The 24,886-nt window shown below is 39.1% G+C and overlaps 1 protein-coding gene across 2 annotated transcripts in view; it reads right to left on the reverse strand.

Annotated features, from left to right (window-relative positions):
• The window catches only part of DCLK1 (doublecortin-like kinase 1), a 64,797-nt gene that overhangs the window by 24,379 nt on the left and 15,532 nt on the right, over positions 1-24,886 (reverse strand). For both annotated transcript variants that reach the window (XM_010191706.1, XM_010191707.1), the window contains exons 3-10: positions 21,625-21,709; positions 20,193-20,301; positions 15,272-15,329; positions 14,492-14,611; positions 7,636-7,782; positions 2,377-2,510; positions 1,625-1,702; positions 883-979 (exon numbers count right to left, since the gene is read on the reverse strand). In XM_010191706.1, coding sequence (XP_010190008.1) covers positions 883-979; positions 1,625-1,702; positions 2,377-2,510; positions 7,636-7,782; positions 14,492-14,611; positions 15,272-15,329; positions 20,193-20,301; positions 21,625-21,709 — 828 coding nt within the window. The remainder of the gene's footprint in view (positions 1-882; positions 980-1,624; positions 1,703-2,376; positions 2,511-7,635; positions 7,783-14,491; positions 14,612-15,271; positions 15,330-20,192; positions 20,302-21,624; positions 21,710-24,886) is intronic.

Consider the following 24,886-nt stretch of genomic DNA (forward strand, 5'->3'; position numbering starts at 1 on the left):
TCAGAGGTCTTTTGCAACCGAGCGATTCTGTGATTCTGTGATTCTGTGACAATTTTGCCTGGATTCATGTTACAGGCTACAGAAGTAAACTGGCAGAAATTAATTATCTACTGGATGACCATATGAATAGTTTCATGGGTTTGTTTTGTTTTGTTTGTTTGTTTGTTTTTTACATACACGTGTGTATTTTCTCTCCATATATATTTATTTATACTTATGGCTAAGGTGAATGTCAGATTCCTAGAAAATCTGAGTTCAACCGTTGTTCCTGTGCACTAATGAGAATTAAAACACTTGATTTGCTCTGCAATTATACTGGACTATGTCAGGATTTGTATCTGAAAAGGACTGTATATGCATTAGCACACCTCAGGCTCTACTTCCTTTGTGTTATGTGCCAAAAGGCTACAGCCCATGAACTGGTGGCCAGATCAAGTCTGTATTTCATACCACATGGACAACATTAACGAGTTACAGGCAATGCAGGCCTGGTTCTTTGACAGAAACAATCAACAGACATATCATCAAATGGGATAAATAAGTGGAAAACAGCCTCCCTATAATATTATTACCTAATATTCAAAGGTTCCAGGTTGGTACCTGGTCCCCATCATAATTACATATAAAGCATGGTCCCAGGCTGCTTTCAGGCTCAGAAGTCTAGGTCAGGAAAAGTTACTTAAATTTTTTCTTGATCAGTAAAGGCTGCTGGTGTCTCTGTTGTGTGAGACATCATACAGAGATGGGGTCCATTTCAGAACCACCTGGAGTCTAACAGGAAGACAGTGATCAAACAACAACATACTGAAAGAACAACATGCATTAGATACTGGCACTTGGAATAATATTGGAGAAGAAAGTATCATCAACTATAAAACCCACCTTTGCGGAGTCAGAAACGTTGTCCCAATATGGAGATGGAAAATCCACCTGTCCCATCAAAATCTGATCAAAAAGCACTTCTTGGTCATCTCCACTTCTGTAAAGTAAAAACCAAACAAAACAACAACAAAAACCACAAAGAAATTATTTCCAGAGCTGGGTGCAATAGGCTTCTTGAAATTGCTTTTAATTGGTGATCCCTTTGTATGCTTTTGGAAGCTGTTGGCTCTCTCCAAGCATGCAACCTTGGTTTGAAATGGTGAGATCATAAAACAAAGTGTATTTGGTAAATTCTTTCCGAGGTAACTTGCTTGTCTTTAGGATTGTTAACAACTTTGCAATTCTTTTGAGTGAGAGAAAAGATCTGCCATGTCCTTATTAAGTGGCTTACATTTTAGTTACCTTTTACTGACTACAAAATATGTCGTATTTGGGCCATGAAAGAAGATGCTTATTTCACTGTGTATTTTAAACATCAGGCAAAGGCACCCAGAACCCATAATGGAGGCTCTGGTTTTGCAATGCAATGAAGTTTAAACTAAAATAAACAAACATGAGACAGAGATTTTACAGTGAAATCACAGACATTTATGGGGATTGTGTAAGTTACTATGCAAAGCACAGGAAAAAACAAGCCCTACAAGCAGAGAACTTTTTTCCAGTGGGAATCTCTGTGCTTAATGCAAAAGCAGCACAGGCATCAATTCACAGAACAAGGATGGTTGAATAGATCAGTCCATACCCACGGAATGGAGGAAAACCACAGAGCAGGATGTAAGTAATCACACCCGCTGCCCAGATGTCCACCTTCAAGCCATATCTAGAAGTGTGAGAGACATGGTTATAGACATCCAATTTCTATGAACTACAGTACAGGATCAGAAGAAAAATTTTCAGAATTATTAATAATTTCTTATATATTCTCATCTGAACTTTCTCTGTGTCTTACCTATCTATTCTAATTCTGCTTTCAAATCTTTTTTACATTTACAACTTAAAACCACATCAGGTCAGAATGTAGGAGAGCACAGTAGATGTTGTGCTGTATTCTTGAGTTAGACAGTGATGTCTACCAACACAAAACCTGCAAAAGTGTCACAGGCTGCTCAAGCCAACAAGAACTTACTCTGTGGAACAAATCAGAAGAAGAGGACACTGTGTGATAACAAACTAAAATTAGGTAAATGGTGGTTAGAAGTCTCTGGGACAGCTTAAGAATTACTTTTATTGTACCTGCAAATGGCTACTTAGTAACTCAGAGTTAAGCTGAGAAGTTTGAGGTCTACAACTGGCAGAGGAAGCTGATAAAACTCCAAAGTTTGTCCTGGGCTGAGCTGGTTTGGACAAGATAGCCTTCAGAGGTCCCTTCCAACTAAATTTTTTTTTAAATAATTAAGCATAAAAACCTTAATTGCAAGAACTCCTGCCTGGCACACTGGCAGGAACATCCTCCACTGTGTAAACACTAATGAATCATCACTAGCAGTGATTTACCCAGTTTCAGCAATGATTTCTGGAGCTACATATGTTGGGGTCCCACAGACAGTATATAGAGGTCCATCCACAATTGTTGCTAGACCAAAGTCTCCTAGCTTCAGGGACTTGCTTCCATCTTGGTGTTCATAAACCTAAATCAGGAGGAAAATTAAAAGGTTTAACACAATAACATCAAGGTAACTACTATATAATTTACTAACTACTTGAAATGTTCCTTCTAGTTTACAGTCTTTTTTCACTTTCTCACCTACAACCTATTTTCAATGCATGATTTGAAAATTCACAGACAATGTGGACAACTTCCCCTGGACGTGCTTGGGAAAGACCTTGTTACCTGGCCAACAAAGGACATACTACTTGCTAGAAGCTAAAGCCCAGAAGCAAAGGTGTAGCCTTCCAGCAGTGACATTTCTAGGTTAAGTACTCACTGACAGTCAATTCACAGTGTAGGGTTTTTGAGTTTATTAATTTTACTTGCACAGAGATTAAAGACTCAGAGAAAATTCAACTTCTTAGATAACAGACCAGTGATTGCACTGATAGCAGCAACAGATTCTTCCCTGTGTATTGCAGTCACAAGACACAAACCTGGCTGGACTATTTCAACTAGAAACTCTGTCCTCTCCCTCAGTGACTGTTAAACACCAGTCAGTGTCCTAGTGATATGTTACCATCATCATCAATGAACACAGGTAGGGCTGTTAATGAGTACAAGTGAATTTCCCATCTTAAAACATGGTCTTCACAGCAGCAACACGATCTTTCATGTGTTTTTATGGATGCAAAGGGAGATCTAGTCACAAGAAAAAAGCTAGAAACATCATTAAAAAATACAAAATTTTGAAAGCTGGCTCAATGCAAAAGAACAACTCCAAACCTGCAAACATTGAAAACTTACCAAAAAATGTCTAAAATGAAAAAAGACTAACATGTATCTAAATTAAACACTAGACTGTGTCTAGTCTGGCTTTAATCCAGCTGCTGGTTTGGGATCTTGTTTACTATTTTGAAATTGTTTATGTTGCTGCGTAATGTTGCTTACCATAGCAGCCAGCACCTTAAAGAATGGAAACAGCCTACAGGAGGCCTTCTTAAAGTATATACACATCACTTTGTTATTTTGCAACCCAAATCAAAGCTCTGTGCAGTCTGGCTAACCAATAGTGATATCCTGATAACAATTAGCAGTAACACTGCACAAAAATAGAAGACATCATACTTCACAATCAAACCCAAAATCATTCTTAATGCCCTTCTTGACTAGCTTCTCTTACATCAGAAATCCCTGTTATCTACAACTGTTTGCAGAGGAAAATCCTCACTTTTTTCTTACAAAAATACAATAAATTCTACTATGTTCCCTTGAACAGTTCACTTGGTGCAAAAATGAAACCCTGGAGTCATTCACCACTGTTTGCTACAGATCTGCTACAGCTCATACTAATCAGTATTATTGATAAATATATAGTTTCTCCTCTATAGTCTCCTACAGAAATATATAGTTTTCCCAGTTTCTTATTTGTTAATGTTAGTCATGTCTAGAGAGAAAACCCCTCTCTGTCCTGAATCCCTGCTACCAGGTGGTACAGTCACAAGAAGACATTCAGAATACACAAAATTATTCTCCTTTCCTTATGTTATTTTTAATATTACTGGATCTTTAAGAGGACCAGAAGCTTGATCTGGATTCACATTTCTTTGCTACTAAGCCAGAAAAAAAAGATAGGCTTATAGAAAAGCACTGAGAAAAAGAGCAATTATGGTTTTATTAAAAACACAGATTGTTAAATACATCTGGTTCCTGAAACTAAGGAAAGTGCTCTCTGAAACGGCAGTGATAAATCTAATTTCAACAACAGTTTTAATTAAAGGCTAGACACTAAAGCTTTAAATATTCACTTGCTGAAAAATGTAAAGTGTGCACTTAGACACTGAGCTGAATCTAGTCTAATTAGCATCTCATATTCTATTTCATGAGGTTATCATTTACAAAGCTCTCTATGAGTTGTGTTAACCTAGTGAATGTTCATAAGTTCCTTCCTTCAACAGATCACACCTTGTATGGCTCATATAACCTAGAAATTAATTACGGAAAAGGCTTGTTTGGCAATATTTACCAATGCACAAAGTTTGGTACTGTGCATTTTCTAGTATTTTGCCTCATCTGTTTCCAGGAATTGGTTTCCTTGGAAAACTACTTCATTTGACTTGTAAAACTGAAGAAAGTAACTTTTCCTCACCCTGTTATAACTCCATATAAAAAGGAGCCCAATGTGAAGCTGTGGTATGTTACTTGCCAGTCAAGGAATGTGAAAGATAATTTAATGCTCATGTTATTCAGAACAAATGCGATATATGTTCCACTGCATTTAAATACTGAAGGGCAATTAAAGAAATGGGGATTAGTGCAAATTACCCACTATGTAGTGCTTTCACTGTTTTAACTAAGCAATAAAACTGTGTAATTGTACAACACTAATTGAATGCAGCCACACATAATTGTGTGCCACCATATGTATCCTATTACTATAAAGACTGTCAGTATTTTCTAAGCTGCTCTTGTGATCAGTGCAGATGGCAACAGTCAGAGCAGTTGTTCTCTAGGGTTTATTATATGGCCATAAAGACATCCCATGACTTGACAAAATAAACGTGCTAAATAGCAGCAATTATGAAAAATGTTCCAATTAAAACATGGAAGACACTCGTTATAGAACAAAAAAAAAACAACTAAAAAAATCACAGATATTCAGTGTACCCTAAACTCTTGGAGAATTGACTGTTAGGTGGGCTTTGCATGCCTCGAGGATAGAAGGATTATTTAACCACCTATAGAAACAACTGGTGTTGCACATAGAACATTGAGGCAGGTTCGCACATGCAAAGATTTATCAGTAGGGTCTATAGCTAATGGCACACATCAGCTCTAGGGGTGAAAGTTACTTTTGGGGAAAAGGAAAGAACAAAGGAGAGAAAGAAGGAAGGGAAAGGGAAAGCTCTCCCCAGTGGCCAGCTCGGCAGAGATGCAAAGAGGAGGCTCCAAATGAGCATCCTCCTCTGGGCACCCCTTCAAGAGCAGCATATTCCCCTTCGCACACCCATATTTTTCTATAACTTTTGACAGGCCCTGCTCATCCTCCCTGTTGTTTTTTTTCCTGCTAATGGGGCTGGTAGTCTGGGAGCACACATTGATTGGAGAAAATGCTGTCCCCTCATTAGTTCCTCTGCTTTGGGCAACCCTCATATAAGCTCCCAGAAACCTAAAGCTACAACCCACAGGTAGGAAAAGGGAGGAGAAAGGGCTGATTCTCACATTGGTGTCCAGAAGAACCTGCTGTGACACTACCGGGGTTTGCAGGTTTAAAACCGTGACAGTAATGGTGTGAAAGCAACAGCACAAGAACAAGGGAAAAATCCTGCCATGACCACTTAGAAAAGCGTTACAGAGCTGCTAGCAAAAAGCAGGCTACAGAAGGCAACAGAAGGCCTTCAGCAGCAGAAAGGCTAAGACCCATATGGCATTTTGCAAGTGTTTTATAAATGCCATGAAAATAACCCTAATTGCAATCTTGTGATAAAAGGAACTACCCATTCCTTTTGACAGATAGGAAGGTAAAAGTAGAAAGGCCAAGAGACATTAAGGGCACAGCGAGCCAGTGTCAGAGACAGGGGCAGCACCCAGGTATGGCTGGTCCCAAAGTCCTCTTCTAAAACAGCATTTGTTTCTTTCAAGAACCTGATAAAAATTAGAGAATTAAAAAAATTTCTAAATCAAATGCTGGCCTTTGAGAGTTACGATGCTGCAAAAGGTTAAGTGCTGCATCCTCACTGCTCAGTATCAATATCAGCACAGGACCTTTTCATAGGGACAACATAGGAAAAATCACTCAGAAACAATTCAGCTACAAGGTAAAGAGTGTAGTCATTCCTGGTGATGGGTAACTACCAGAGTCAGCTGGGCAGGCAAATTTAATCCTCTCCTTGTTGCCTCCACCTCTTGCCTACCTTTCTTTCTTCCCCTAAAAGCTTGGCTCTACTGTTGCCTGACTTAAGGCATTTCAAGACATGTCAAGACAACAGCAGGGCAAGCCTTTCCCCAGACCAAGCCCCTCCCTGCATAGTCCAAGTCACAGCATTAATGAATCCTGAAATGTGCCTGTCATAACTTCTGCATGTAGCCACCTATGAACATCAACTTAAGGCTGCTAATGGAGTACCAATCATTAATGTCTTGTGAAACTTCTACCCAACTGGTTTTTAGCAGTTTCTAGGAAAATAAGGCCAGGCTACTTCCTCATCCAGAACTATAAAGCACCTGCCATTAGAGGAACCTCAACTGTAAAATTCACTGAAAGTTTAGTAAGATTTATTTGAGTCAATTTACCCATAAAACCTCTTCAGTATCAAGCAGGACTAAATGTTCTAAATTACAGCAGAGAGCACACAACTGGAAGAACTGAGATTTAAGGTATCTTTTATGGTTACAGAATATATGGAGAATTGGGACGTCTTGATACTGGAACATGTCAGCAAAATTGGGAAAACTCAGAGAGAATGAAATAATTGGTAGAAATTAATTTCTCAGAAGAAATAAAATTATGTCAGTTGGAGAACACATTTGCCACATTGAAGAACACAAAATTTTCAGAAGGGCTAACTGTCAGGCTAAGTTTTCCATTGTCTTCAATGGATAGGGCTCATACTGATTCAGTCAGGAAAAGGAAGACTTAGGCTGTCTGTTTGGGAAAGTGGCTTAATTAAAAAGTGCTATAGGATTATTTGGGACATGCAGCAAGGAAAGGAAGGACACTGAAGTCTCTTCCTGGTTGTGGTCTGATGTACTACATAATTAGGGCACAACATTTACACTCACCACATTTGTAAAACTGAACTGCTGCTAATTACATAGGCAGCTGCAGAAGAACACAATGGTCTATTGAGGACAGAACACCTTATTATTTACAGGAAGCTTGTCATTATATTGCAGCTTACTAAAAGGTCACTTCTAGTGATCATGGAACAACTCTGCTGCTGTGTCCTAGGGAACAGTCTAGGCATGCCAACTTATGTTACTGGACTTTTTGTGATAACTGTCATTCTTAGGAGAGCTTTACAATGCTAAGGTTAAAATTAAAACACCAATGACTCAAGAGACTGAAATAAACTTGGCGGTTGTGTGGAAGGAGGAAGAAGTGCAGACCTTCTCTCACACACTCTCAAGTTATCAACAACACCAAAAACTAAATCTTCACTTACCAGTAGATTCTCTGGTTTGATATCCCTGTGGACAATGTTCAGGCTGTGAAGATATTTGATGGCACTAGCCAGGTTGTAAAGCATCCCACTGGCATCCCGCTCTGTATATTTGTTGGTGGAAGTAATAGCATCAAAAAGATCTCCTCCCTGGAGCAAAACAACCATAGCATATGAGTAATACTGTTTGTGAAATGACTGGAAAAAAATAGGGATTATCAAGGACCATCATGTATAGAGAAAGAGGAGAAGGAAGGAGCAGCACAAATTTCTTGTGGCTATAAACTTTGGGTACTGTGATGGCACTCCCCATAATGGCAACTGAACATATCAGTGATTCAGAACCATTTGTCATAGCTTAGTTGATGAGCCAAGAGGCCAGAGATTACAGGCCACACTGTAACCAGTTCCCACCTGTTGCTGCTTTTGTAATATGTCCAGCTCTTGCCAACCTGTGTGTTCAGAGTCCCTGTTGCAAATTTCTGGCATGCCTACATACTTGCCTGTTACAGTGTCACGCATCGACCCTTGCCACTCTATTACAATCACAAACAGGCTTGTTGCCCAAAGACTGACTGAACTCCAGAATTACAAAGACATTTTGAGTAAAACTCTAACAAGCTACCTGTCATCTCAGCTAGAGTATTTTAAAAGTCTGTTTCCATCTCATAAGATTGTAGAGAAGGGGGCCTAGGTGAACCTCATGAGTCCTGCACCTGGGTCAGAACAATCCCCATTACTGATACAAGCTAGGAAATGACGTGCTTGGAAAGCAGCCCTGAGGAAAAGGACTTGGGAGCACTAGTAGACAAAAAGCTGGACATAAGCCATCAATGTGCATCTGCAGCCCAGAAGGCCAACCGCATCTTGGGCAGCATCACAAGAAGTGTGGCTAGCAGATCGAGGGAGGTGATTCTGCCCCTCTACTCTGCTCTGGTCAGACCTCACCTGGAGTACTGCGTCCAGTTTTGGAGTCCCCAACACAGAAAGGACATTGAAGTGCTGGAGCACATGCAGAGCAGGGCCATAAAGATGATCAAAGGGCTGGAGCACCTCTCCTACGAAGACAGGCTGAGAGAGTTTGGGCTTCTTAGCCTGGAGAAGAGAAGGCTCCAGGGAGACCTTATAGTGACCTTCCAGTACCTGAAAGGTGTCTATAAGAAATTTGGGGAAGAGCTGTTCACTAGGGCATGTAGTAATAGGATGAGACTATTTTAGACTAGAAAAGGGTAGATTCAGGTTGGATATTAGGAAAAAGTTCTTCAATATGAGGGTAGTAGATCACTGGAACAGGTTGCCCAGAGAGGTGGTGGCGGCCCCATCACTGGAGATATTCAAGATCAGACTTGATGGGGCTCTAAGCAACCTGATCTGGTAACATTGTCCCTGCTTACTACAGGGGGGTTGGACCAGATGATCTTTAAAGGTCCCTTCCAACCCAATAGATTCTAGAAGTCTAGATTCTAGAAGTCACTTTCTCTACACAAGAGCTGAGCTGGCAAGTGGGAAGAAGAACACGTAGGTGCTTGGAGAATGACCAAAAAATAATTTCAAGGAAGAGATTAAGGAGTAAGCCTTACAGAGAGGAAGAAAAAACTAACATCTTTTGAGAGCTCCTACTTAGAGGTATTGGGCCTTTGGCCAAAATCAAAGCAGAACCATAAAGAAAACACAGACCAAAAAAAGCCAACAAAATAAAACAAAAAATTAAAAGAGAGCAGGGAAAGGATAATTCTGCAAAAGCAGAGACTGTATTTTAAGGGAAAAGTAGGTATTTTCTGAAGGCAACAGAGGAGTCCAAGTTTTGACAACTCTTATGAATTTATCAACAGCTTCAAGTTATTTGCTGGGTTTTTTAAAGGTTCAGTTCCTGAGTAAACACTGTTTTCATTTAGACAAAGGAGGAGAGGGAAAACTCCACTCCCCATAAAAAATTTCCTGTCATCACAGCTACAGAGAAAAAAAGGTAGGAAAAGGCAACCACCAAAGACTCAAACAGATATTACTTGATTAAAAAAAACCCAAACAAACTATTAAAAATTTTGTGTTGTTGAGGTGCAGCTGAAGTCTGCCATGGTAGGTTTATTCTCACTGTAGATGCAAAGGCCCAGCTTTGGAAACTGCTTGCAGCCAACCATTGCCAAATCTGGACCACATCAAAACCTCTTGGTCTGGCTGGTGACTGATCAAGATACGTAGTGTCAAGGAAGAGGAGGAATAAAAGGCCAAGCTAAACCAGATAGAGGATTTGAGGGAAAGACCAAATATTTGGCAAAAGTACAACACCATGTACTTCATGGCTTTATCTGATCCCTAAGTATTAGATATCAGCATGTGGCAAAATATGTGGAATAAATAATCTATCTTCCCTAAGCTCCTTCCTGTGAAGCCCCTGTACCAGCTGCTTTTCAACATGAGGTAGTGGATTAGACAGATCTTTGGTCTTATCTAATAAGTTCCAGATGCTCAGGAGAAGTGTCAATAACATCAGCAAAGGATCTGCCTCCAAACAGCCTGAGCTGAGATGTGAGGGGTGAGAAGGAAAGAAGCCTAACCTTAAGAAGAGCTTGGAAAATTTTGGCTTAAAGTCAGAAGAAAAAGAACAAACGTTTATGCACAAGAGAAATCTAAACTCAGAAAAAGATGGTCAAGCCAATCTTAAGCAGAATAATTTTCTCCATTTAAGCCATTTACTTTTATCTGTAAAGTTTCTTACCAGGTAACCTGGTGAAAAAAGAGAGCATATATTTAGTCTGTGGGATTCTCTGCAGTTAAGAGAAAGGTGATGTCCTGGAAAGAGTTAACAGAGCTGACAGCTATATCAGGCAGAATTGTTTTCAGACTTCCCTTTCCCTGAAGAGCACTTTAACCTGCAAGGTTCTGCTTAGGCGATTCACACAGCAGGTCACTATCATTTATTCAGGCACAAGGGGTGAGTTCAGGATGACATTTCAGTCTTAAATCCCCTATTCTGGAGCGAAATGGGACCAACAACATCTGAATGTAGTTTTTATCATCTGCGCACATAAGGAAGTATACTTGGAAGTTCAGTAACCAGTTATTTATTTATTACCCTGTTATGTAAATGATATAATCTCTCTTTTCTTCTGCAAAAGTGAAATCATATCCTGGAGCAGTAAAGGAAACTCTGCAATAAATCTTGCTTCTTAAATTGGCCAAACCCCTGTTAGGTTTGAATAACAATTTTGTTTCTCTGTGTAAAAAGGCAACGTGCCAGAAACGAGGTCCTTGCTTCCTTTTACAAGCACCACTTGCAATGTGTTTATATTTGTATTTATGAAGTGCTTTTTCTTACACTTTACAAAGCAATGAATGGCCTATGTGCCATGAGGTGAGGGCAGTATTTGCAGCAGCCACTTATGTCAAACATGTTACAGCCAATTAATGCAGGGTGGTATTAACTGAAACTGTGCTCTGCAGTATCAAGCCTTTTCTCCTTGAATTTCTTTCCTGTCTCTGAGTTTGATTTAAAGTCAGGTCTTCAAAAGTCAGTCAAAAACAGATGGTTAATCAATTTGAACAGTGCACACTACAGAATGGTAGCAGTCAGCAATCGGTGAATTAACAATTAATGTCTTTCCAGAAATACTGTCCCTGCTGCCCATGGACTATAACAAGGCTTTTTTCCCCTAATTAAATATTAAGGAATAGATGCTCGGTTCAAAGAAACAAAATTAACTTCCCAGGATTCTTCTAAATTTCTTCTATTATTGCACTTAAGAGTAAAGAACTTTAAAACAGTGCTCTCTAGGATATCTGAACTACTGAGATGTCCATAAAGCCCTTCTATAGCATAAGCAAAAGCATAAATATCTTAGTATGTGCAGCAATCATGAAGAGTAAAGAAGAGTGCAACAGATTTTTCCAGAAAGTGAATGTAATGGATGGTTTTCTTTATATACGTCTTTTAGGCTAGTTATTTTTTTAGAATTTTCAGTCCCCTCCTCCCTTATTTAGCTGAGTAGGACTTTGATTAAAAGTCCACCAGAGTCTACAGACATTGAACATTTTTCAAGCATGAATAGCACAGCAGGCTGCACCCATAAAACCAGCTATGTGCTTATGTCTTGGCATGTTAGACAAGGCACAGCTTTTACTTCTCAGCACATGTCATGAGGCTAAGATGAAGGATTTGTCAATGCAGGCTGAAGCTCCCACTACACTAGATTACAACACTGTACAAGTGTATTGAGTTCTTACAGACACTAAGAATAACCTATAGTAGCATGGATCTCAGAGTGAGCTCACTAATCATATAAAAAGAGAAGTAATTTTGATTAAAACAGTGTTAGATGGCTAATGGCATCTGATCTGAAGCAATGTGCTATCTCACATTGCACTCCTAAGTGCAAGAGAGGGCTGTGACTATGAAGAAGGTGGGAAAAGTATTCTGAGACTTGTGACACAGAGGGATTTGAGGCAGGAAGAGTGCCAGTATTTTGGGTTTGGGTTTTTGTTTTGGTTTGAGTTTTTTGGTTTTGGGTTTTTTTTGTTGGTTTGTGGGGTTTTGTTTGTTTGTTTGTTTGTTTTTCCTTAGAATTTAAACTCTCCATCAGAGACTAAACAGGGATGCCAGGTACCCTGTCAGGTCCTTGCCACCAGCATGACTCAGTGTTCTTCCTCAGGGTTTGGAAGTGGTGGACACCAGGGTTAACTGGACCATAAGCTCCACAGCATCACTCAAGCCAGGGAGGGCATCACAGGGACTCAAAACTAAGAGGATAATGTTGCTGTCTCCCAAGCTGTGGAGCATAGTTTGAGCTTCCTATGGTTAACAAGGCCATCCCAGCCTGCCACAGAGACAGGGAAGATCTGTGTCCACACATCCATGGGCCCTACCTGACAGTCCCCCTTGCCTGTACAGCACAGCAGCTTTGTGAAGAGCAAGGATGTGCAGCTCTGTACTGGGAACACATCTTGTGTCGCTGCGCTGCTGGAGCACAGGGGAAAACAGATCAAATGAAACATTTTTCATTCACCTTGTTCTCCTATTCCAGCCCAGAGCTTGAGGTGTTCTTTAAGAAACACTTGGACCTGGGATCATCCTACTTAACATCTCCACAAGGTGCCTACATTAAGAGCACCCCCAACCTCCATCTACACCGAGTGCAAAACAAATAACAATCCTGCTTGCCAAAATTGCTTTCTATCTAGTGGAGCATCTCCCTTATGTGGAAAGGCTGAGGGAGCTGGGTCTCTTTAGTTTGCAGAAGAGGAGACTGAGAGGAGACCTCATTCATGTTTATAAATATATAAAGGGTGAGTGTCACGAGGATGGAGCCAGGCTCTTCTCAGTGACAAACAATGATAGGACAAGGGGTAAGGGATGTAAACTGGAACACAGGAGGTTCCACTTAAATTTGAGAAGAAACTTCTTCTCAGTGAGGGTGACAGAGCACTGGAACAGGCTGCCCAGAGAGGTTGTGGAGTCTCCTTCTCTGGAGACATTCAAAACCCGCCTGGACACCTTCCTGTGTAACCTCATCTAGGTGTTCCTGCTCCGGCAGGGGGATTGGACTAGATGATCTTTTGAGGTCCTTTCCAATCCCTAACGTTCTGTGATTCTGTGATTCTATCATGACCTCTGGAGGCACCTGTTTCTAACCATGAATACATTAAGGTGATACTGAAGGTGACTACACTTTGAATGTAAGGTAAGTGGAAGTGATCTGGCTGCCAGGCTTCAGACTGCCTGATTTTTGAGCATGCACATCAACAGGCCTGCACACAAATGCTGCTGCTGCACAGCTTTATTGTAATATTTGTCCTTAAACACTTAAAACTGGATTTCCCAGGTGTAGGCATGATAGGCTGCTCCAGGAGAACGTGTTGATCAAGATACAGAAATGGAGGTGGCTGCTGGAAAGGTCTCCTTCCCACTGAAGAGCTGAGGAAGGAAGAGAATAGCTAATCCCACTAGTGAATGTGAAAAAACAGGTGTATTCTGATAAAGTATGAAGGACAACATGTTCTCAGAGCTTTTCTGTCCTAATTTGTACAATTCACTCAAGTGTATTTTTACCATCTTTTATGTACAGTGACACATTTGTGTATTAGTACCAGAACCGAGAGCTAGGGCTGTACTTCTTGCGCTGCACTGTTGACAGTATTGGGGAAAGGGAGGACCTGGTCTGAGTTTCATAATCCAGTTTGAATACGTAATTCCACCAGTGACTGAAATAAATGCATGAGATCTGGAAGTTAAAATTAAGAAATAGAGTCCCAGATATAAAATACTGCATTCGCAAACTTTTCAGAATAAAACCATGCTTTAAACAGCAGGTTTTCCTCTTTCACTTTCCCTCTCCTCCAGCTTATATTTAGATTATTATCAAGAAGGCAAGCCTGACAATTTGTTAATATAAATTAGTAGGAAAAAAAGATAGGTAATACTGCTTAAATTTAACATACATTAATAAAACTTAATAAAACTCTATTTTATCAAAGAATGTTGAATTTTGAAGGCTGGTATTTACAGCTATTTGGACTTTGTGTATTTTGAATTCACCCCAAGGCAGATGTGTTACTTTGAGATAAAACTTTTTAGAGAGACTTCTTTTGGGAAACAAATAAAACTGGTGATCTCCAAAGTACAGTCCACTAAGCACTTCTGAGTGTGGCTTACAGAAACTTAGACAAATATTTGAAATATTTAAAAGCTAGAAAAAGGAATCTGACAGTGCGTTACAGATATTTCAGTAGGGTGCTGGACAAGACTACCTTCAGAGACCCCTTCCATTCTAAATTATTCCATGATTCCATGATTTTTAGTATCAACAAAATTTTTCAGTATGGTGTAAGTAATTCTTAAGAAGCAGTTTGTCTCCAAAATACTCACTTTTACAAGTTCCATGACAAGGTACAGCTCAGTTGGCATGTCCATCTCCTCAATCAGAAGTACAATATTGGGATGCTTGACTCGTCTTAAAATAGATACCTCATTCTGGATCATGTGTTCCTGTCACACAGAAGAAATCTTTAATGACTATGGGTTGGTGGGAAAAAATTCACCTCCATTGTACAGTGATAACTGAAAGAACAGAGTGTAGAATACAGAAAAAGAAATGGAGGAAAAGACATGTTTCTGATGCAGAGAAAAGCTAAACATGCAAGCTTCTAAAATTTTTTCTCCAATGCAGAATCTCAATTTAAAAAATATGATAGCAGATAGCACCTTCTCAGTGAATCTTTTGTTATAGATTTCAAAAGCTAGCAGAAATTCTTTTATTATAAAACTGACATCAAACTTGCATGCTGTTTTGATATAGTGATTGGTGGTGTTATAATTATTAGCATTATTTTTCTGTTTTCTAGAATATCTGGGATAATGAAAGCTAGAGGATGTAATTACAGGGGTAAAGAGAAAGAGGAGTGAGTGAACCCACATACAATCAAGCAACTGGAGAATCAGCACACGCATCTAGAAAGGTGTGTTGCAGCCTTTTATTCTGGTGCTCCAAGGGTCTCCAGAGGTCAGGCAAAGGCTTCAACCAGAAAGATGCTAACACTTGCCAGGGAGAAGGCAAATAGCAACAGCTTCCCAAAGTGACCTCTCACAAAATGTTTCTTGAAAAAAAAATTATAATCTTTTGGTCTCATTTGTTTTTTTTGTACTTACTTTTCCTCTACATTTACTTTTTTTGATTATTTTCAGAGCATATTCTCTGCCAGTTGATCTGAGGAAGGAGAAAAGAAGAAATGGTATGTTCCATTACATTGAATATTTTTCTCAGTTGAGTTTGCATTTGTCATTTGAGCACAGTAGGTCTGGGCAAGAATTCCATTCAAGTATTTGTTTTGTCAAGAAATGAAGCTTGGATCTGTCTGGGACTGTGAACTTGAGCCAAATTTATTGAATATGTGTGCCCAAGAAAAAAGCATTAAGCATTTTTTTTTAAATGAAGACATTTCAAAGTTTTTGAAACAAAAATCACTTGTTTTTTTCCATTTTATAGTGGTATTTGTTATTTCTTCCACAGGTTTATGTAAAAGTATTATATAGTATTTACAGATCCAAATCTTCTCAAAACCAAAAAGTTTTGTTTTCTATTAAACAAAAATAATACAAGCCATGAAAAATACTTTTTTAACTTAAAATGAAGACTATATTGTTTTATATTAGCACTCACAACTGCTAAGATAAAAAGTCAGTCACTGGAATAAAGTTTTATGTATTCAGTAAGATATCTAGCATAGTTAAATATGATGTTTATGGGACAGAAAATGAAAGGTTCTGGAGAAAGGTTCTGGACAACAAGAAATTATAAAGAATTATTTCAGGATGAAAAGACATTTCCTTTTAGGTGTTGTTTTTTGGAAACCATGTAATATTTACCACTACCACATACATAGATATTTATTACATAGAATGCTAACATAGAAAACTAAGCTTGGAGACAAGTTCACAACTTCTGTTTCTTAACCAAGTTACAAAACCAAATGATGGCTGTAAGGATGATATCAAGAAGCTCTGTTCACAAGCTCAAGTTTCACTATAAGGTTAAATGAAGAATGAATAATATAAGAAAAAGCTCTTATTGCAATGTTTTCATTTTGTAAAAGAATAATCAAAAGACTTTACAGAAGCCTAATATGTTGTCCTTAGGCATATGTTTGATTAAAAAAAATAAAGAAAAAAATGACCTCTCAAGCACATGGGGTGTTTTTTTTTTCATTCTTCAGTTAGCAAATCATAGTTGAATCGATACAGTAAATTGATATATAACTATTTAAATAGAGAAATGAACATGCCTAAAAGTGTGCACAGTCTGTCAAGAAGGACATGCAGAGTGAGTCATAAACTGAAAGCATTGCATTAGGAAAACGACTGGGCATTTTCATTGCCATATTTAAGCATGGAGACTTCCTCTGGCAATGATGTATTACTAGGTATTAATTAAAAGGAAAATGAGGACTTCAGTAAAAAGAAAAAGACCCATAAAATAATAATTCTGTTTGAGTTCCCAGGACAGCAGGGAGCAAAGACAGTCTCTATTAAGACATCAGTTAAAAGATTGTGCAAAGAAATCGCACTGGATGATGACATTTATGACTTGGGACAAAAGTACAGCATGGGCGTTGAAGATTTATGCAGAGAAAAATTAAGAACTTTCTATATCGGTACTCCCCTAAAAAGGGTTTTAAAGTTACAGCCCCCAGCAATGGGCCACACTCCATGTGGGGTACCCATTCCCGGTGCTGCTGTTTGGCGGCTACAGTCCCAGCTCAGTGAGGGGACAGGCAGAGATATGGACACTATTTTTTGGTGAATGGAAGGAGGAGATAGGAGAAGGAATCTTAAAAATAACAATATCTGTAGTTCAAACTCAGACAAAATATGCCCTCTTTCAATAGGAGTCTCTTTCAAGCTGCTCAGTTGCCCCAGGAATGCTTCCTTTCAGTTGTAAGAAAGGAAATTGACGGGTTTTGTTGGCCATGGGAGACTCCATGTACTTCATAACACTGGGAAATCTGAGCTAGTGAGGAAATATCAGAATTTGGAAGTATCTGAAAGTTTTAAATGAACACATATAAAAACACCACAGGACAAACTGCGCATACAATGGAGCAGATATGTAATGAGCAGATGACAACTCTGACTGCTTTTTGTTTTGGTAAAAAGAAAATTGAAGCTAAGATAATGCAAATCCTTTCCCTTAAAAAGCTGCACAACCGCATGCTGTCAGCAGTGCTGCAACTTACATACTTGCCAAAAAATATGCACAGCCATGCCAGGAACTCAGTGAAATGGGCATATCACCTCTCACCTATCACTCAACCAAAACTATAAAAAGGTGCCACACAAAGTAGGAAACATATTATGGCTCTATAGAAGTCTGGAGTCACAGCACTACTCCAGGGCACACAGTTAGACCCTTAGTTCATAACAGAACTCTGTGCCACAGTCCCTGGATGTTTTAACCTTTTGCAAAGCTCACAGAGATTTCCATTAGATTGAAGACAAAAATCTATCTTTATTAGTTTTCAGTGTGCATTAAATGTATTTGTGTGTGTGTGTGCGTGTGCCTGTGCATTCACAGATGCACAGAATGGGATTTAGAAGTACCCATGTGAAAATTTTGAAGGTAGTATTTGATTTCTGTTCAGACTGTTTGTTGACAAAGGAAAATGCCTGTGAAGGCATTTAAAGCATCAGAGTGGCCAACTCGTGCACACAGGCTGGTCTCCACGGCTATGGAGAAGAAGTATCCATGTGATCAGTGAAGATGTGTAACAAGACCCATTCCTACTTGCTAAACACCTCACGGTGTTATTTCTTTGAAGTCTAAGGCACACAGGAATTGTAAGTCAGAAATGGAAAAGTCCTCTGTCCCAAGTACCACCCCATCAATTCTTGCTCTACAAATGACGGATTTATCAGACTTCTAAGTGAGGTGTTTTCTGCCTAGAAAGACTGTGAAGAATGTTTTTGAAGGGGTTTTACATGTACTGGCTTTAATTTTCCCTCTAACCCTTTAATTTCTCCTTCCACACTTGTGATGGCAAGGGTATACTGCTTTAGAAGCAGAAACTAACAGAAATAATTCTACTTCAATTTTTAAGCTCTCTCAAAGTAGTCACTCTCTGATATAAATGGGATCTATGAAATGGTATGGCTTAGAGACCGTAAGAGTGTGTATCTGGGAATACCTGAGTAATCATGCTATTTGAACACATATTCACTTGATCATCGTGTTATCGGATACTTCTGGGACCAGGAGGATAGAGTGGACAGGAAACAGTTTTCATTTAAGCTCTCGAGGACATTGTAATCAGTATTATTTTCAGGTATGGTGGGATCTATAATTTTGTTCATATTTTTTCTCTCAGCTGGAGAAAGAGTTGTGAAATGCCAACTAGCACATTTGAACTGTCTCTCAGCACAATTGGCATTTTCAGCTGAATGACAGAATATCAAAGCCTCAACCTTTTTCTATTTTGCTTTCTAAGCTGCTTCTTTCAGTCACTACTCATTTTACTTTTAGCTTGCTCTTTTCTCTTTAGTTAGTATTTTGACCCATGTTTTTCATCAGTTATGCTGCCTCCATAAAGTTTTACAGTGCTTTCTTGTTTTCATATTGTTTTGCTTTGCTTCCTTTAGGCTTTCTTATTTCCTAGTTTAGTGTTCAGACTCCGGAGTTTGATATGAACATCTATCACCCTCTGGATGACCAGCTCCACCATGAACTCCCTCTGACAGAGCTCTAAAGGCCACTAAGCTGACTAAAGCACACTGTCAGCTGACACAAAATCCACTCTATCCCCTTCATGGCCTCCGACTTGTCAGACTCTTTCCAATGCAGAGTGGTACCTGTCTTTTTCCAAAGAGACTCTAGTGTAAAACCAGCCAAGCTAATTTATCATAATCTGACATAAGATCTAATCTTGACTTACTCTCTAGGGTTGATATCACATTTTTACTGGCTGAAGAGCAAAAGTTTTTTCTTTAAGCCCAAAGGTGAGCAGGTTATAGTCTTCTGTTAGAGTCTTCTCTCTAGGATATAATAGGGTAATAGGGGATACAAAACTTCACTCATGGAATTTCATTATCAGACCTTAACATCTCTGTTGTTCTTTCCTTTGGACATCTCTGGCTCTGGTGTTTTTTTGTCTTCTCTGCACTGCTACTATCTAACATGAGGAGTCTTACAATTATTTAACATTTCACCTTGTCTTTTTTACCCCACATTCTGCTATTTTTAACAATACTACCAAAAGGCACCTGCAGTTCTGCTCAGAGCATTTCTATCTTTGTACCCTATTTATTTTACACTTTTAATGTTGGGTAGAGCCAGTTCAAACCTGGTTCATGACCTGCCTGACCAGATTTAGAAACCAACACCTACGTTAGTCAACCTGGACGCTTTCAGCAACAGTGACATTTCTGGTGACTTGTGACTTCTCTAACCTGGACTGGATGTCTAAAGGCAGTCTATAAGGATGACTGTTCTCATTTCTTAACAGTAAAGGGCACCAAAGCAGCTAGATCTTGATGCCTACAGTGTAGGCTCCTAAAGTTGGATGGAGCTCATATAATTGCATAAAACAAGCAAGGAGGAGATAAACATTTAATTAAATATAAACAAGCAACAGGTTATTACTCAATGTCAGATAGCAGAATAGGTGGATCCAAAGTCAGCTTTTTGTGCTGACCACCACAACTACAAAACTTCTTGACATCTTTACAGAATGCTTCTACATGTGAAATGGTTAATCAGTCTACTGTCAAGGGAAAGTTGTAAGAATATACTGCCGGAAGAGTTGCTATGTCAGTGCAACAAGAAAGATGTTAAACAAAGAACTGATAAAATCATGTGGACTGCAGCAGAAAAAAAAACAACATATAAACTCCACAAAAATTAAATTAATAGATTGTCCCTTGGACTCACTCTTTTTTCATATGAGAGGGTATTAGTCTAGTTTTTCTATGCAGCATTGAAACATTACCTGGTTACATGTCCTATATTCTACAAATAAAGTAATGATCAAGGAAAACCATGACATTAATATTACAGTAATAAGTATATTATCCTCCTCACCTTTCTATACACTCCTTCACAATAGCAAAATTTCCATCTCCTATAGTCCTTCCAACTTTATATCGCTCTGCTATCGATGCTGGAACCTGGAAACCTTCCTCCAACACTTCTGAAAGAATCATTAGTACATTTTTATTGTTAGTGAAGGAAACACAGATGTTGCACATAACATGCACGTTAAGTCTGTAGTCTAGGAGCCTGGAAACCATTCAGAGTCAGTATCTCACTTACTGTACAGTGAAACCGTGCTGCTGACATTGTATATACTCAACAGGTTTCACACAGATACAATAATGAAAAATAAGACTTCTGGGGGCTCAAACACATTTGAGTGCTACATAGTTTACCATTCCCATTGCAGTATGCCCCCAGGACAAAACCAAAATTGTATTTTTTTAATTATGAAAAGGCCTCTGTGATCTGCACAAGCGCAGACCAGCTTCCAGAAAGGGTTGGAACTCCTTGACACAGCATGATTAAATATATGTACCAAAGAAGTCCAACACTCAAGCACTTATTTTATTACATCCTGTAAACTGAGACATCCATAAAACTCCTCGTGTGCTAAGTGCTAGTTCTTCCCCTCCCCCATTATTAAATATTTAGTTTTCAAACAAATGTTCTCAATAATACTACCTCACATGCAACCTGGGCTCCAGATGTTTAGGTAAAATTGCATTACAGTGTTTAAGCATAAGAAAGTTTGTAGTTTCATGTGTTTTAGTGCTCATTCATGTACCATTATTTTAAAATGTATTTGAAATAGCCTGTTACAAATACCTAACATGCCTCTAAAAGCTGACTGTAAACTGCAGCTGATACAATCTACTATATAAATATTGTGATATTAAAAAAGTGCCTCTCAGAAATGTGACTTGAATTTACACTCTTTAAGACAGTGCTTTGTTCCAGCTTAGTGTAAAAAGTGAATGTTATGATACAAAGACGCTGGACTTGCCTGAAATCACAGGCAGCATGAAGAGTCACTGTCAGACGGGAACACAGACACACACGTGTATATGCGTGTGAACTGGCAGTACTTGAGCAGACACTATCCTTTAGCCAACTTGCTCAAAGCCTTAGCACAGGATGAGACAAAATTTCTGAGTAAAGACCCAAGACTGCAACATTTTCTTTAGTACCATGCTAGATGGGACAAAAAATTAGTGAAATAATCCAGTCAGCACTGTGTCACCTGCAGAACTCCTATCCAGAGTATTCTGCAACAAAAACAGTTCCGAGTAGCGAGGTCCAGATCAAATCTGATCTGGCGTGAACCCAACTGATTTGCTACGACTGACGAGCCTCCTCACAGAGAGCCATGCAGCCCACAGCATTGCCACCTTCTCCGGCAGGAAGAATGACTCATTTCCTACACAGCTGCTGTTATCACTACATTGACTGCTTTGAAATGTCAGCCTTCAAATGTTACCTTCTGCAGGTCCATCATTTTCATCCATAGAGCTGCAGACTTTGGTGGATGCTAATGAGGTAGAGGAGCCACTGTGTTGGGAGCTCTGGAAATGGAGAGACAGAAATGAAAACAGATGATTTTTAAGGAGCACGGATACCCACAGCACGTTCCTGCTGGACACACGTCCTGGAGAGGCCTCAGTGTTCCCTATGTAAGGTATCACTTTACTTCGGTGGAAGGATATGTGTACATTTGGGAAGAGTCCAAATTTTCCACTGAAATTACACTTTTGGTGCCCCCACATATATGGAGATATCCCTGATTCATCATGCGTAGCAATATGCAGCAATGCTTTTATGTATGGTCCATTAGTTTCTCCTTATTCCCCACACATTTTGTCAGGGAAAACTGAGGAGCTGTGTGCCCTCTGCAGGCAGGAGTCTGTTTTCTCAGTGACATCGTTAACCCAGCAGGCACCAGAAGCACAGTCTGTTCTGAAGGAAGTTGGCTTTTTAAACAGGCAGAAGTCCTCACTTTTGCAAACCTCCCTCTGGTGAAATCCTTCCCAATTGTGTTCTAGAAGGGAGAAATCATTACGGTAATTTACAAAGAAAATAAAATGACAGGGTGAATACTGTTTGCTTTTTTTGAAAAGCATTTGATTGGGTATAACTCACTTGAGCCATGAGTCTGTACCTTGTTTATAAGCATTTGTACAGCTAGTGTCTACATTTGCCTATATGGTTAATGGGCGGACAATGGTAACTCTATGGTCTCTAGAAGGAGACTTGGAGCCACCCACTCTGGATGCCAAAAGTGTAGCAGGCAGGATCTCACCAGGGAAGTCTTCCAAAGCACCTATCAGAGTCTATCAGTTACCTATGGACTCTAGGCATGTGCTTCAGGAAGACTGATTCATTGCACATCTAGATGGATGAAACTACACAGCTGTATGAGACGAACTGGATTTCACCCAAAACTTTTAACCTGTGATGCGTAATTATACAAATGTATCTTCAGGATTCTCCCATCTTCAAAGGAAACCAGAAGAAACTACAAATGTAACAGTGGTCCTTTAAACTTACAGCAAAACTGAGCATTTCCCCAAGTCCTTCTGTTCCAACATATGTGAGAAGTATTCAGAGGACTTCCAAAACTAAAACTTTCTGGGGTTCACATAGTTTGCACACTGAAAGGTAGCAAAATGTTGCAATATTTAATTACCTCCTTCAATCTATATATTACATAACATCAGGCTGTACTGCATGTAATTAACACTATCAGTTCCTTATCTGTGTTTGCAGGGTATCTAGATGCCCACAATGAGGGTGCCAATCTGTTTTACACACTCAATACAGCTTCCTTAGAATGATGTCCCTCCACTGCCACCACAGACCAAATCTGATGACTGGAGCAAGAATAACCAATGGTGCAGCAGTTGGGGATTTTGCAGAGCATAGAGCCAGGGAGAAGACAGTCAGCAGAGTTAAACACTGGCCAGTATACTGAGTTCATTTGAGCAGACTGACTTTTAATTTCTCCCACAATAGATTAAGGTCAGATGATTAAGACAAAGGTTGAACTTGGCCTATTTTTCACTAAATAATCCCAAGAGTTTGCACATCCCATCTTCCAGGAGATTCTTTGCCCCTTTTTTCTTTTAATCAACCACAGCTCATTGTATCCATCCATCCAAGCATTTCTTCTGAGCTTTGATCAGAATTAAAAATTGCATTAATCAGTTTTTGGACTGCTTTTGCTGTCTCTTGACAACAGAAGTCAGCACTGACTGATTTTATGCAGTTTGCCAAGATATCGCTGCCCTCATTTCATGATCAGGACGTGTTTATGTATGTGCTATTCCTGTGCTAAACTCTGTGGGATGTCTCAGTAAAAACTTACCTCTTGTTCATTTTTGAACAAATGAGCAGATGAGGATCAAGGTAACAGGAAAATGTTGGGAGTTCTCATGCCTGGAGAAGTCTATTTTTATACACATGTAATGAGAGAATTGTTTTCTTTACACTCCTGCTTGTAAAATAACCAGAAAAACATGTTTTCTCTATTCATTTTGCTGTGTCTGCTTGTTTTCCTAGACCTGGCATCCAATTTCTTACTTGTTTTCCCACTCCACAGTACTTTCTTAAGGGAATTACAATTCAAATGTGTTTAATACTTGTTACATATACAATCCAGAATGAATCCTTGCAACATTTAAGGCGTACAACACAAAAAGGTTAGTGCTAGATTTTCCCTAGATTATCAAACAACTACTTTATTCATTTTTTTGCCTTTTAAAAAGTGAGATTACACTTTTCAGCAGATGTTAGGTCAAGACTGCTGACTATGCACCACTGCAGCTTGCTTTAGCAGTCTGATGGTCTCTTTACAGAGTCTTGCACCCACTGTTCTCATTTTTGAGAATGGGAGATATGAAAATTGAGACCTAACTCAGTGGCCACATCTTCTCAGAATGGGTGTCTAGAGAGACTCAAAGTTCTATTTGGGAACCTAATTTCTCAAGGACCCTCGAGATGAGGTTCAGCTGAGAACTGCGACTGCTCAGTCCTTCCAGAATTAGACACTTTTGAGGGCTCATTTCAGCAAAGTGCTTCAGGAAGTGTTTTGCTTCAAATAAAAATTCTCTTAATGGCCTACACATGACTGAAATTAAATTCACTCCTAAATAACGGTATAGTATAGATCCCTAACTGTGCATTTAGCCAAGGTTTAGTTAAACAAACTGAAAAAAAAGTGGGCCATAGAAAATTTAAAGGAAATAAAACATCAATATGAGATCAATTTTTCAAGTGCCCCTAGTTCCTTTCTTATTGACACTATACAAGGATGGGAAGGCTAAGATGATATTCATAACCAAGGAAGAACTAAAGTGATGCATTAGTAGCATATGCTGTATCATAGATGTGCAAACAAAGCATACAATCCCTTTGTGGGGTCTGTGTGTGAAGCACCAGCGTGTGAGCAGAAGCACAACTCACCAGTAACAAGGAAGCAGTAGCTAAGAAGACATTTGTTAAAAATACATAGTGGGCTTTTTACAACTTTAAAATTTAAAATTTTAAAATTAATTTTTAAAAAATATGAATAAAACATACTTTTCATTACCTTTGCTGAACGTCTCCTATTAAAACAACAGATTAAAGAGAAATCAGGAGCTGTACATTTGCATATATTCACCAAGTTTGCTGACAACCCCCCTTCACAATTAAACATGAAACAAATATTTCCATCTTTATTCAATCCTCTGGAACAACACGCA

This window comes from Mesitornis unicolor, unplaced genomic scaffold, assembly GCF_000695765.1.
Source record: "Mesitornis unicolor isolate BGI_N332 unplaced genomic scaffold, ASM69576v1 scaffold2269, whole genome shotgun sequence".
In the NCBI taxonomy this organism is placed as follows: domain Eukaryota; kingdom Metazoa; phylum Chordata; class Aves; order Mesitornithiformes; family Mesitornithidae; genus Mesitornis; species Mesitornis unicolor.